A 13,588-nucleotide genomic window follows, 5' to 3' on the forward strand; every position below is an offset into this window, starting at 1 on the left:
GCTGGGGTGTGAGCAGCTGGGGTCCCCTCATTCTTAGCCTGCTGGGCCTGGACTGGAGCCTGTGAGCTATGAGTAGAGCAGCAGAGAGCCACTGGCTGCACTCACTGCACTCATCCTGCAGCCCAGATTGGGAGGGGTGAGACATGCTGCCCCTGCCCTGGTTGGTGAGGGACCGAGCTCTACGGGAACTCAGGGGAGAGGGGCCCCGTCTGCTCAGCCACATCTGCCCAGAATGGAGTTTCGTTCCAGTGGAGCTAAAGGTGCGCTGGGTAGAGAGGAAGGAAGTCATGGCTCAGGTAGCACGCAGACTACTACTCCTCTTAATGAGGTTCAGCAGATTAAAAAATAACAATTTTTCATTACCTGTATAAACTTAGAGAAACTTTTAGAGACTTTAACTGAAAAAGTTCCCCAGCTGTGGTTGTCCCACCGGTAAAAGGTCTGCAGGGTGCCTCAGGTGCTAGCTGGCGGAGGAAGCCCTGTCAGTGGTTTTAGACTAAACATGGCAGCGAGCAGGCTCCCTCCCCGTCCTTCCTGCTGAGTGCAGGGATTTGGTGTCTCTTGGCTTCCCCTTCTAGTTGTGCTGTCATGGTGTTGAATGAAGTATTGGGAAGTGGGGACGTTGGGGACAGCTGCCATTGTCCCCCAGGTTGCCATCCTCACCTGGAGTCCTTGGCTTTCCACCTGCTGCTGATGTTTCACCTGCAGAGGATCGGAAACATGCTGGTGTCTCCTTGTGTTTCCACAGAGTCCTCTGTGGTTGTGCACAGCTCGGACACAAGTCCTCTGTTCTTATTTTCAAGTGATGCTGCTTCATGACCATCAACATTAGAAAACAGTGAGGCCGCTCAGCTGCTCACTCACCACTCAGCTCTGAGAGCTTCGTTATTGGAGGATGAACGTGAGCCACATCTGGGAGCACCTGCTCCAACCTGGGGAGGGGGCACTTGTCGGGCTCCTGTCAGAGTTCAAGTGCTCAAGGTTGTGCCCAAGGTCATTCCCAGTCCCCAGGAGGACCCGGTGCAGGTGGGAGACACCTGGGAAAACTCTCACCGTGCATCCTCAGGCAGCTGCAACCTGGGAGGGTCCCGGTGAGTCCAGAGCACACGTCAGTGTGATGTCAGTGTGGAGGGCTCTTCTTGGCCCAGCCAGTCTCCTCTCACTTGACTGAACACACAGCACAGGTACAAATATAGGGCATGAGCTGTCTCACCGAGCTCTCTAGCCTGTGCTGTGACCACAACTCTAAGTGACGAGTCAAACAGCATCGGGAGGACGTGAGGCAGGGAGGGGCTGCGGATGAGGCAGGTCAGACGCTTTCCTGTGCATAAGTGAATTTACAAGAAACCACCCTGTAGCTCGTTTCTCTGAAATGAGGAGATCATGAGAAAGAAAAAAAAACCCTTTTTGTGCTGTGTGCTGAGATATACATTAAAATTGTCCCTTTGTTCCTTGATACATTTGTATTTATAGCATTTGTCATCCGTGATAAAGCACTTAAGAAATTCTCTTTGGCCCTGGCTGGGTAGCTCAGGTGTTCAGAGCATCACCAAGATACGCTGAGGTTGGGGGTGAGATCCCAGGTCAGGGCACATTTCAGGACTCAACCAGTGATGCACCAGGAAGTGGAACAATAGGACGATGTTTCTCCCCCACTCAAATCAATACATAAAAATACAGGAAAATAACATCTGTTTATGGTAGGCTGGGATTGAAGGAACAAAGGTGTCAAAATAAATGGAAAGAAATGTAGATAACATCAGAAATTGTGCAAACCAAACTGGAAATCCCAAAAAGAGGGCAAGTGCCTGATGCTACCAGATGGATTGGGCAGCCTCTGAATTCTCCCCAGGTGCCTGTTCTAAGCAGCCTCTCCCTCTGCCCCTGGTATGTTGGGTTGGCAAAGATTCAGGACGGGTGCTCACAGACGTGTGGGTTCTGGTGGGAGGGAAGGACTGGCTTTGGCTGATGAGAGCGGAAGGGACCTGAGACTCGGCTGAGAGTGGCAGGAACCAGGGAAAGCTCACCTGCATCCCTGCTTCTTGCTTTGTTGGGAGCTGGTGCCAAGTGGTGAATGGACAGTGACAGACAACTGTCACTGTAACTTTCCCTTCCCCTGATGACCCTGAGGACTCACAGCATGGGAGAACAGGGCCCCTTGTGATATTGCTCCCTCACTCCAGAGCCCTGAGGCCAAGAGTCCCAGGATGGGTCCCTCCACGTGGGATCCTTGGAGGACCCTGTTTGTTGTCTCAGGTTTATCACTACAACCAAGCACCATCTGAGGAGAAGTGAGGGTGTGGGGCCAGGGCTCAAGATTCCTACCCCTGGGAGGGTCTGGGCCCTTGTCCTCATGGGGCAGGGACCAGACATTGTCGTGTGATGTCACTCCCTGGGAGGCATGGGACTTAGTGATCTGACACCCCCTGTCTTCCATCTGTAAAGACACCTGGGCTCAGAGGGGTGTGGCTGTGCCCAAAGCCTCAGATCCTGAGAGTGGCTGGTCAGAGCCACTCACCTCTCCTGACTGCAGTTCACAGGTTAATGGCAGACACCTGCGCTGATGTGCTCATAGGACAGGTGACTCTCAAGCCCAGGGAACAAAGCAGTGTCACTGGACTAAGGGAAGGGGACACGTTGTCAGACACTGGGCATCCTGTGCTGTCAGCTGAGGCTGGTGTCTCCTGTGTGTTTCAATGCATGAAAGCTCATGTTGTCTTATTTTGTAAGGGAAAATTCCCTCCTCTATGTTTTAGATAAATCTCTTTATTGATCTATAAAATTAAACTTATTGGGGTGACATTGTTTGATAACATTATACAGATTTCCAGTGTACGATTCTCTGACACATCATCTGTGTATTGCACTGTGTGCCCACCACCCACAGTCAGCTCTCCTTCTGTCACCACCCCTTTGACCCCCTTTACCCTTTACATCCCCCCTGTATCCCCCAGTGAGCATCCCACTGTGGTCTGTGTCTGGGATTTTGTCCAACTCCTCCTTCCAGCTGGTGGGCCTGAAGCTGCTTTCATGCACAGGGTTCTCAGGACCTGCTGAGCCCACAGCAGGCTGACTGGTGGCCCTCCCACTGAAGTCCAGTGAAGAGTTAAAGAACCACTCACTTCCTCTGTGTCTCTCAAGAGAAAACAGTTTGGTTTTGTTTTCATGTTGTATAAACTGAGGACAACCATGAACTTCCTCTGTAAGGGGCCTGAGATCAGAAAGCAAAAGAGTAAAGAGGATGTGGTGGGAGAAGCTTGGGCAGTGAGCACAGGGTCAGGCAGAGTTCAAGTCCTTTCTGAGAAAGTCAGCAGTTCTTGGTCCCCAGGCCCCCAGGTCCTCCTGGACCAGGTGTGGGGTTGCCGCTGAGAGGGCCAACCTTGAGTCACCCCACACGCACACAGATTGGGGGTCCCTGGTTGTGCCCAGGATGGAACAGGAGGAGGCAGGAGAGACGGGGAGGAAAGGAGGAAGGTGTCCTATGAGATTCTGAGGGCAGCCAAAACACTGTCCCACACACTGTGTCCCTGTGAGCTGCAGAAATCTGTGGTCCCACAGGCCTAGGAGTCCTGCATGAAAAGATCGGCCGAGCCCCCACTCACCCTGAAGGATCCTTGGAGGGTCACTCCTGGTTGGTGCCCAGCTTCTTGGGGGCAGGTGGCAGTCCTGGGAAGTCCTTGGCTGGAGGCTGCATCGATTGTATGTCTTGCCTTCACACTTGACAAGGAGAAACCAGCCTGCACCCCACACAGCGAGCTCAGACACCCCTCAGATCAACACTCCAGTTCATTGTTTACAAGCTCTTCCTTCCTTCTGGCAGCAGACAGGACTCCCTGACTCTCCCTGACTCTGGAACACCACCCCCTGTCCTCTGGGGTCCAACGACAGGGTCCTCACCTTGATCTGAGATCTGGTGTTTAACATTCCAGTGCCCAGCACAGTCCCTCCGAGGCCACCTCTGCCTTTGCTCCCTTGTGCTTCTGCGTTCTCCCCATGCCCCCCAACCCAGCCTGTCCATCCCCAAGCCCACAGCCACAGTGAGAGGGCAAGTAAGGTTTTACACCAGTGTCCACTTCCTGGTTCTGACTCCAACCCAATGAAGGAAAATGCTCCATATTATGTATTTTATTATTATCCCTGTCCCCTTCATTGAGTTTATTGGCGGTGACCTTGGGAACCACAACAATGCAGGTATCAGGTGTATAATCCCACATCTCACCATCTGCACCCTGTATTGAGTGTTCACCACCCACGTCAGGTGTCCGCCCATCACCATTTAACCTCCTGTGCTCTCCTCGACCACCCCTGACCTCCCCTGGGCAATCACCACTCTGTGTCTGTGTTCATGAGTTTTTCCTTTCTTTTTCCTTCAATCCCTCCCCAAACCCCCACCCAGCTCTCCCATGACCTCCTGTTGCTGTCAGTGTGCTCTCTAGTAAGTACCTCATTTTCCCCTCAGCAGTGGGAGCTGCAGAGAGGTTCACTTACCCACCCCTGTGCAAGCCCTGCCTGATCCCCAGAGCCTGTGAAAGTCACCCTATTGCTAAAAGGTCTTTGCAGATGAAAATCATTCATGATGGGGCTAGGGGAGATTGTCCTGGGCTCTCTGAGTGGGTCCCACACAGAACCACAAAGGCCCTGAGAAGAGGAGGCAGGACAATCTAAGGAGGAAGAAGCCATGTGGTGACGGCAGCCCAGACTGGAGTGACGTGGTCACAAGCCAAGGAATTCTGGCAGCTGTTAGAAGGGGGAGAGGTGAGAGGGATTCTCCCCTGGAGCCTCCAGAGAGACCAGCCCTGATGACACCTTCATTTTGTCTCTGTGAGACTGATTTTAGGCTCCTGGCCTCCAGGGCTGTAAGAGAATAAATTCGTTTTCTCCTGGGCTGCTGGGTTGTCGGTACTTTGTGATGCAGCAACAGGGCACCCACACACCAAGGCTGACTGTTCATTCGTGGAGGAGTCAGGACAGCATGATGGACTGGTCCTTTTACCTCCTGTTGTTATTTCCGGGTTGTTGTAGTAGGTTTGAGCTTTGAATTCATCTAGATTACAGCAGCAGAAAATGTCCTGAGTTCCACAAGGTGGGCCCTGATAAAACATAGAAATGTTTTTTCATAACCCAACCTTTGAAAATTTATATACATCCACTGTGTGTGCATATGATGTAAATAGTAAAAAGGGAAAAAGAATAAAGGTGACTGTGCAGAAGGAAGCTGTGGCTTTCCCCACATTCATGTCCTTGCTTCTGATGGTGTGGAAGGTGCAGCATCCGGGAAGTGGGAGGAGCACCTTCAGGATTTGCAGGTGGGGATCAGCAGCAGAGGACAGGTGGCTCACAGCAGAGCTGGAAGTGGACAGGAGCCTCTTGTGACAAGGAGCCTGGCCATGTGAACAGTCAGGAGGGAGGTGAGATGACCCTACTTCTGTCACAGTCTCCTAGACACTGTCTCTCCTGTGTCACAGTTATGGCAGGATTGCGGTGTTCCAGGGACTCATCCGAGGACAATGGCCTCAAGGCTGTTCCCATCCAAGACCCACATCCCATCCCTGTAGCATCTGTGGATTCTCTCAACCTCTTCCTTCTACCTTGGGGAACTGAACAGTGCACCTGAGCATCACACCTGCAGAAGCAAGGAGTTCACCAGGAACACATACAAGGTAGCTTTTGGCAAGACAGGGTTCACTCAAGGACTGTGCAGAGTGACCTGAGACTGGGCCATGGGGGGACAGGTTGAGCAGGATATGAGGTCCTGGGCTGTGCTGCTGAGTCACACCCTGTGCAGCAGGGTCAGGGTCAGCCCCCTGGGGAGTGACCTGTGGGGCTGCCCAGGGCCCTGTGCTGAGAGGGGCCCCTCATGTGGGTTGGTGCTCTGTCAAAGCATCTTGAAATTGTTCATGATTTTTGAACAAAGGGTATGGCTTTTCCTTTTGTGCCAGACCTTGAGAATTTCAAAGCTGGTCCCGCTCTGTGTCTCTGATGGAAGTCAGGAAACTGTTACCTGGGATCTTCATGGTGGCGGAGTCATTAGCACCAATAATTGGTCCAATGCTCTGGACCAATGACAGGTCATGAACACCCTCATTTCCAAATCTTGCTGCTTCCCTCCAAGGGCAGCCACCCTATTGTCCCCTACTTCCTGCTGCTTCTGGTCCTCATAGTGCCTCCCTGAATGTTTAAGGGTTAACTAATTAAATTTCTCAATCTAATGAATCAAAATATGTAATAAAAATCAATATTTAATGGCGATGCAACAGGCAACTAGAACGTCTTGTCCACCATGAGACCTTTGACAGTCTTTCTCCCACTGGAAACCAGTTTCCAGAGCCTGTGGCATCTGTCCGCTGGGTGAATCTCACACAGGTGCCTCCTTCTGGGCCTGGGGTGGGGGAGACAGAAAGTTTGGGAGGGGAATTGGGTCTGCTCCCTGGGAGCATCTGCACCTGTCAGACCCTGGGCACGTTCCAGCTGGCAAGGACCATATGAAAACACCAGGGAGGCTGTGTGGTCACAGAGACTTTTCCCCAAACCCCCTTTCTCTCTTCCCTGTGGCTCCCAGTGGTGTAGACCCCTTTGGCTCTCCACGTGAGTCCTGTAATTTCTGAATGAGGAACTGAGACCCTCCTGAAAGACTGGACTCAAAACCCACATCACACAATCAGCAGCAGCACCCAAGGGCACCCCAAGTCACCTGCCTGACTTCCTTCTTCCAGGATGACCCCGCCATCACCCACTGCACAGGGACAATGGCTAGACATTGTGCCTGGCTTTCTGGACAAACTTGGGTCATTTGATAAGGGCCTTTGGGATCCACCACTGTCACCCAAATACTGAACATAGCTTTGGAAATTTCAGGGGGGATAGGCCACATGGACCCCAAGGTTTGAACTTGGGGAAACTGAAACCCCCACCAACTAATGGGACCTATCCCATGTTTCTGTCTCTTTAAAGGCAAACAGTTCCTCCACTGGCTCCACCCAACCTCAGCTTCCTGGCTCAGTGGGTTTGGAGGTGGGAAGGGCGAACACTGTGTCCCCATATTTAAAGCAAAAGGAGCAGATGAGAGAGCTTCATTGAGGACAACCCGGGAACTGGTCAGCCAGTAGAACAGAAGGTGAGTCCTGCAGGGAGGGCAGTGGGGCCAGGGGACGTGCAGGGGGTGGCTGTGGTCCGAGGAGGGATCAGGGACTGTGCAGATGCTGCTGCTGAGCCTTCCTCCTCCCTGCATGGGAAATTCGTGTCCCCAGGGCAGGTGTTCAGGGCTGGTGGCCATGTAGAGATGAAGCCGTCCAAACCCCTCTGTCCACTGCCAAGATAAGGATTTCAGGCCATGTGGGGACCCTCCAGTAGTGGGCCAGGTCCCTGGTGCAGAGGAATCTAGGACGCAGGGTCGGTCACTGAGCAGAGGGAAGCTGGGGCCCCAACGTGTGACATGGGCGGTGAGGGGATGCGGGGCTGGGTTGTGGGGAGGGGGGGCTGGGGGCTCAGGGCTCTTGTGCGGGAGCAACTCAGAGAACCCCTGTTCCCACTCTCTGGCATCCCCACAGATCTCGGTTCTGGGAGAGAAAGAGTGCCCCTCCCTGCCTGTCTAGACCTGATGGGTGTGGTTTTAGTGTTTGGGGCCTGAGAAGGAGCCAGGCAGAGGCTGCTGTGGCCTGTAGTTGGGGGAAGGCTGAGGTCACACAGACTTCCACCCTGGCCCCGGCTCTGCCCAGGACCTGTGAGCACCGTGACCTTGGGTGAGTGTCTCAGCATAGTTGAGCCACATCTTGTCTTTATTGTGTAAGTGAGGATGAAGCCCTGGCCGGGTGGCTCAGCTGTTTGGTGTGTTGTCCCCCACACACAAAGTCTGTGGGTTCGATACCCAGTCAGGGCGCATCCCTGCTTGGAGTGTGAAAAGAGGCAACCCATCCATGTTTCCCATTCATATTCTTGTCTCCCTCTCTCTCCCTTCTTTCCTTTCTAAAATCAGTAAAAGTATCCTCAGGTGAGGATCAGAAAAAGGTTAGAATACTAAAATAAACTTCCTTGCAGGCCAGTTTTGTGGAGTAAATGAGATAATGTAAAATAATATATCGGGGTGCTGGGTGTATAGTATTCAGGAGTAGTTATGCTACACCCAGGGTAAATTTTTTACTGTGGAAATATTTTGGGTTATTTGAAGGTAAAGACAGTAATACCAGGAACTTCCATGGACTTACAGCAAGCTTCACCAACTACCAGGTGATGCCCATCTGATTTCACCCACAGACTCTTCACTCCCTCCCCACTGCACGGGTTTTGAGGGGAATATAGGACATTGTTTCAGCTTTTCAGTAAATATGTGAAAACATTGAAAAATACTGCCATTCTCAGACTTCAAAAAGCAAATAGAATAAAAAGATACCAGTTGCAATTGGATTTTCCTGATTGTCTCATAATTTAAAAAATTGTTTGACTTGGATTCAAATAAGATCCATAAACTGCAATTATTTTACATGTCTTAAGTTTAACTTAATATGTCAGTTTCCACCTTCCCTGTTGCTTTCTGGGAGATTTCTCTGGGTAAGAAAGGGGGGTCTCCTGTCCAGCAGAATCAGGTGGTGTGCATTCTGTCGGTTCCATCAAAGGTGTCAGCTTACCTGCTGCTCTCATTGCAGCGTTTGTGTGAATTTACTCCGAAGGGGAAACATGATCAGATTCTAGTTGGTCTGATTTTGGGGAAATGCTTCACAGGTGCAGCAGTGAACTCCCATCAGAAGGCCCATGACGTCTGGTCGTCAGTCTGTCTGTGACACTAACTGACACTAATGGCGGCTTTAGTCTCATTAAGGGTCACAAGTGATGACACTCAAATGTTGTCATCCCTTCCTCTTGTATTGGGTGGAATAATCCTGTGAAAAGAACGCTCCCCTCAAGCTCTCTCTCATCTCCACGAGGAGCAGGTGTGTGAGAGACACAGATGAACACCTGACTCTTCCCCTTTGTGGGTCCACGTGCCGAGCAGGGAGATGCTTTCCAGCAGATGCCCCAGAGATAGAAGGGCCACTTTGAAGAAGGCATTGCTATGACCCCATGGATTTCAACATGTGTGATGCCTTTCCATTCACTGGAATTATTATCAGTGCTCAAATTTTCCTATCCGAGCCCTGTTAGATTCTTCGTCCCTGTGACCCTGCAGTGGCCCCCAGTCCCTGTGACGAGATGCTAGTGAGTGGTGAGCACACCCGGGCTCTCTGGCTGACGAGGGCCTGTGGGCCCCACGCACATGTGTCTGGCCCGGCCCTGGAATCGGTGCTTTCTCCTCAGAGCCCTGACCTTTGGTGGGAAATGGCCTCTGAAGGCCAGAGCTGGGCACTGAGGGGGCCCATTGTCACCAGGGTCATTCCTGTCTCTGTGCCTTTCCAATGGGCTTCACACTACACACACACACACACACACACACACACACACACACACACACACGCAACTAAGATGAGGATTTTTTAGGACAATTGGAGATCTTTTTTTCATGTTTTACATTTTTAGTGATTTGGGTTTTCTTTTTGTATGTAAAACTTACTGGAGATGAACAATGAAATGACTGCATTTCCAAGTCTCTTGGACCAGTTCCTTGCGCAGTTCATCCATCTCAGAAAATACCATTAGATTTATTTGTTTCATTTGCTTTTGACATTAACATTTTAAAGTATAATTTTTGGTGTATAACTAGGTAAACTACCTTCCTGGTTGCAAGATCAAACCTATGGAATCTGCGTGCACCCAGGACACCCGACTTCGAGCCCCTGTCCCTGTCCCCCACCCTGTCTCTCCCATCCCTGCACAAGGAACTTTTGTGTCGGTTTAGTTTTCAGATTATCCTGCTGGTGCCTTTTCATATATGTGAATAGTGTACCTGTTATAGTTCATAGATGATGTTCACATCCCCCTTACTGGAGAGATGGTAGGTGAACTCCACATTATTTCCTTTCCCTGGTGGTAGACACCCTGGCGGTCTCCCCGCTCTGGTGCAGGGAGACACTTCTCAGTCCTTTTCACGGCCGGCCAGTCCTCCCCAGTGTGAACACACCTTAGTTCATTCAACCCGTTGTCTACTTGTGGCCACTGGATAGAGTTTTCTTTTTGCTGTTGAAAGTAATGATACAACAAAGAACCTCATGTATGACTTTTGCTATAATTTTTGTCAGCAAAGTTCAGGGACATAAGCTAAAATTGGGGATTGGTAACAGAAGGGAAGATGCATGTTGACTTTGCATGGTACTGCTGGTTTCTGCCCTGCGGGGTTGGACTGTGTTTCCCTCCTCACCAGCTGTGCAGGGGAGGACTTCTGACCTCTGCCCCCGCCCCCTCCGGCTGACTCTCAGCACAGTCTGCAGTTCTGCCGGACCTGGAGGGGACAAACAGCATCTCATCATGGGAATATAAGTGTAATTATAAATAATTGTATTTAATTGTATTATTTTTGGTTTTGTTTTATTCTTCTCTATTATGAGTGTATGCTACTGTCTTTGGATATATTCAAGGCACATTTAAATTTTCTCTGAATGTTTATTTCCACCTCTTACTCCACTTTCTGTCAAGGTGTTGAACTTTAGTTTCTGTGCTTTTCCATGTTCTTTGTATAACAGGGAACTTCACCCCCTTGATGTAAGTTGGAAATTGTTTTTTCCTTAGTTTGACATTTTTGCTTTAATTTGTCTCTGCTGTTTCTTGTCTCACATTATCTGTGTGAGTTTTTTGTTATCAAACTTATTAGTCCTTTTCCTTACTCTGTGTCAGATCTTAGAAATATTTCCCCTGCCCCCAGGTTACAAAGAACCTGTCCACGTTGTTTCTCTTATGTCCGTGGGTTCGCTTTTCCATGTAAATTACGTGGAACGTAACTGAACCTGAGTGGCGTGAGGCAGTGGAGGCAGTTCCCTCACTCCTGTGTGGTCACTGTGAGCCCAGAGTCGCTCTGTTGCCCACCTCTCTCCCTGTCGATGTGAGATGCAGCCTTATTTAATCTACGGAAGCACTGTAATCAAATGGAATGTAAATGAATACAGTATGAATAATTTGGCCTATTTTCTGTCTGTGTTTCCCTGTTCTCTCTGTTTGTGCATCAGCCCCATTCAGCTGTAATTAAAGAAACTTTGTGTTTGACTCCTGGTAGAGCTGGTCCTCCCTCCTTATATTTTTTCTTGGTAGTGCTGAATATTTTCTTTTTTCCTTGTCCAAATTATCTTTATAATCCATTATATTAACTTTAGAAAAGTACCTATGAATTGTAAATTTATGAAAGGTTTTAAACATGAGTCAGCATTGAATTGGGTCAAAAGTCTTTTCTGCATCTGGGTAGTTTTCTTCATCATCTATTAACGGGACGTGTTGTCACAACCAATTTTTCATATGAACCATCCTAGTATTTCTGAAATAAATGCCACTTAATTATGGTGTATACTTTTTGTTTAGAGTAAAGAAAAGTATATACCTTTTCTTTAGAGTTTAATAATTTAGTATTTTTGTATTACTACTTCAAAATGAGACACATATGTAGCTTTATTTATTGGTGAAACCTTGGTTAGTCTTTGGGATCAACATTATACTTGATTCTCAGAAAGGACTGAAACTTTCCCTTCTTTTGTGTGTGATCAGGGACAGCTCAGGGAGCACTGAGAGAGCAGAGCTGTGAGGTGTAGGTGCACTCCCCTGGGAGGGGCCTGGCCCTGGTGCTCTTCTGTGGGGAAACTCTGTTGTTTCTTCCCCAGTAGTTGACCTGTGTCATCTCTCTGTTGTCACTGGGATCAGTATGAATAACTGTGTAGTACAAATTTTCAGGGAGGAAGAGAGGGTTGGAATGGTCCCCATTTACCTAAGTTGACCCCTCTCCCTCCCCTTCCTCTCTTAGGGTCTTGCAGGAACTTGCACCCAATCCTCCTGAACCAGCATGGCCAGCCTTCAGGACAACACTCTGCGGATCATTCTGGTGGGAAGAACCGGAAGTGGGAAAAGTGCGACAGCAAACACCATCCTGGGGGAAAGGGTATTTGATTCTCAAGTAGCTGCCAGTGCTGTTACCAAGAGCTGTCAGAAAGCATCGCGGGACTGGAAGGGGAGGAAGCTTGTTGTGGTGGACACCCCAGGGCTCTTTGACAGCAAGGAGACACTAGAGAACACCTGTGAGGAAATTGCTAAATGTGTCCTCTTCTGCAGCCCCGGGCCTCACGCCATCATCCTGGTCCTACCGGTGGGTCGCTTCACAGAGGAAGAGCAGGCTGCAGTTGAATTGGTCAAGGCCATCTTTGGGGAGCATGTCATGAAGCACATGATCATCTTGTTCACTCAGAAAGAGGAACTGGGTGATCGGATGCTGAGTTATTTAATGGCAATGACAGACAAGCGCCTAAAAACCATCATCAAGGAGTGTGATTTACGCTGCTGTGCCTTCAACAACAACAGTGCAGACGAGGCTGAGAAGGAAGATCAAGTGCAGGAGCTGGTGGAGCTGATTGAAGCAATGGTGCAGGAGAATAAAGGGGCTCACTTTTTGGGTCCCATCTACAAGGACATAGTGGAAAAGCAGAAACACCTGGAAGTGGTCTTTGAGAAAATCTGTGCTGATTGATCAGTAAAGGAAAAACTGCAAAAAGTAATATGATCAAAAAGAAATACCAAAGCAAGGAATAGAGAAAAATTTGAAACCACTAGAAGAGAAATATGGTATACATTGAAATTACAGAGGAAGAATTTGAAGAAATATATCTACAGGTATTTCCAAGTAAATTCGAAGTGTGCTTTCAAATACATGGCATAGTTTCTGGGAATAATGCAAATTTTACTTTTACTTCTTAACTTACTGTGATTTGTCCCTGTGGTAGATTGTATTTTCCAAAGTTGGCTACAGAAATATCTTCTATACCAGCTCTGCTTCTTGGACTCTGCGCTGCTACTCCTTCTGTGGACTTATGGGCTGTGTGCCCACCTTGAAATTCCATGGACTCTGTGACTGCTTTGATGAGTAGTGGATGGTCTGACTTCTGAAGTTAGAAAGGGACTGTGCTGCCTTGCTCTCTGCAGTACCTGCCCTTGGAACATGGCCCCCGTGCTGTGAGGAAGCTCATGTTGCCCATGGAGAGGCCCCAGGAAGAGGACTGGAATCCTGGCACTATCCCCTTGCTGCTCTTCCATCTGCCAGTGAGACCACCTGCCAGCCGTGCAAGTGTGGCCACAGGGCAGTGGGCTCTCCAGCTGCCAGCAGAGCTGCCTCAGGGGAAGCTGCAGACAGCAAAGTTGGGTCATCCCCACCATGTCCCACCCAGTTTGTAGATTCATGAGAAAAATAAATGCTGGTGTTTCAAACCACTAAGCTTTGGGCTGGTCTGTTGTGCAGCAACAGCTCCCCAGAGCATCATCCCAGCTCATTCCCCTACCCCACAGTGCTAACGCAGGTGCAGAGTGACTGAATGGGCACAGTCAGGCCAGAATACACTGTGCAGAGTTCAAAAACTCAATTTTGGAGAATTGAAACAAGAAATCCTGCATACATCACATGTCAACCCCTCTGGTGATGCACATTGTTTCTGTCCTTGTGTATGAGCCCACAACCAGTGAAGCAGCAGACCACTCC

General features: G+C 49.5%; 1 protein-coding gene across 3 annotated transcripts; it reads left to right on the top strand.

Annotated features, from left to right (window-relative positions):
* The first annotated feature begins 6,999 nt into the window (after nucleotides 1–6,999).
* LOC123819332 (GTPase IMAP family member 7-like) lies at nucleotides 7,000–13,327 on the top strand. Of its 3 annotated transcripts, none has more exons than XM_045839637.1 (2): nucleotides 7,000–7,114; nucleotides 11,870–13,327. In XM_045839637.1, the coding sequence occupies exon 2, from the start codon at nucleotides 11,909–11,911 to the stop codon at nucleotides 12,584–12,586; it is 678 nt and encodes a 225-aa protein (XP_045695593.1). In that variant the 5' UTR covers nucleotides 7,000–7,114; nucleotides 11,870–11,908; the 3' UTR covers nucleotides 12,587–13,327. The 3 variants fall into 3 exon arrangements, with proteins under 3 accessions (XP_045695593.1, XP_045695595.1, XP_045695594.1); XM_045839639.1 differs by lacking the exon at nucleotides 7,000–7,114 and adding an exon at nucleotides 7,635–7,739; XM_045839638.1 differs by lacking the exon at nucleotides 7,000–7,114 and adding an exon at nucleotides 10,289–10,406.
* Nucleotides 13,328–13,588: the final 261 nt, after the last annotated feature.

This window comes from Phyllostomus hastatus, unplaced genomic scaffold, assembly GCF_019186645.2.
Source record: "Phyllostomus hastatus isolate PE091 unplaced genomic scaffold, TTU_PhHast_1.1 phas_contig_305, whole genome shotgun sequence".
Lineage (NCBI taxonomy): Eukaryota > Metazoa > Chordata > Mammalia > Chiroptera > Phyllostomidae > Phyllostomus > Phyllostomus hastatus.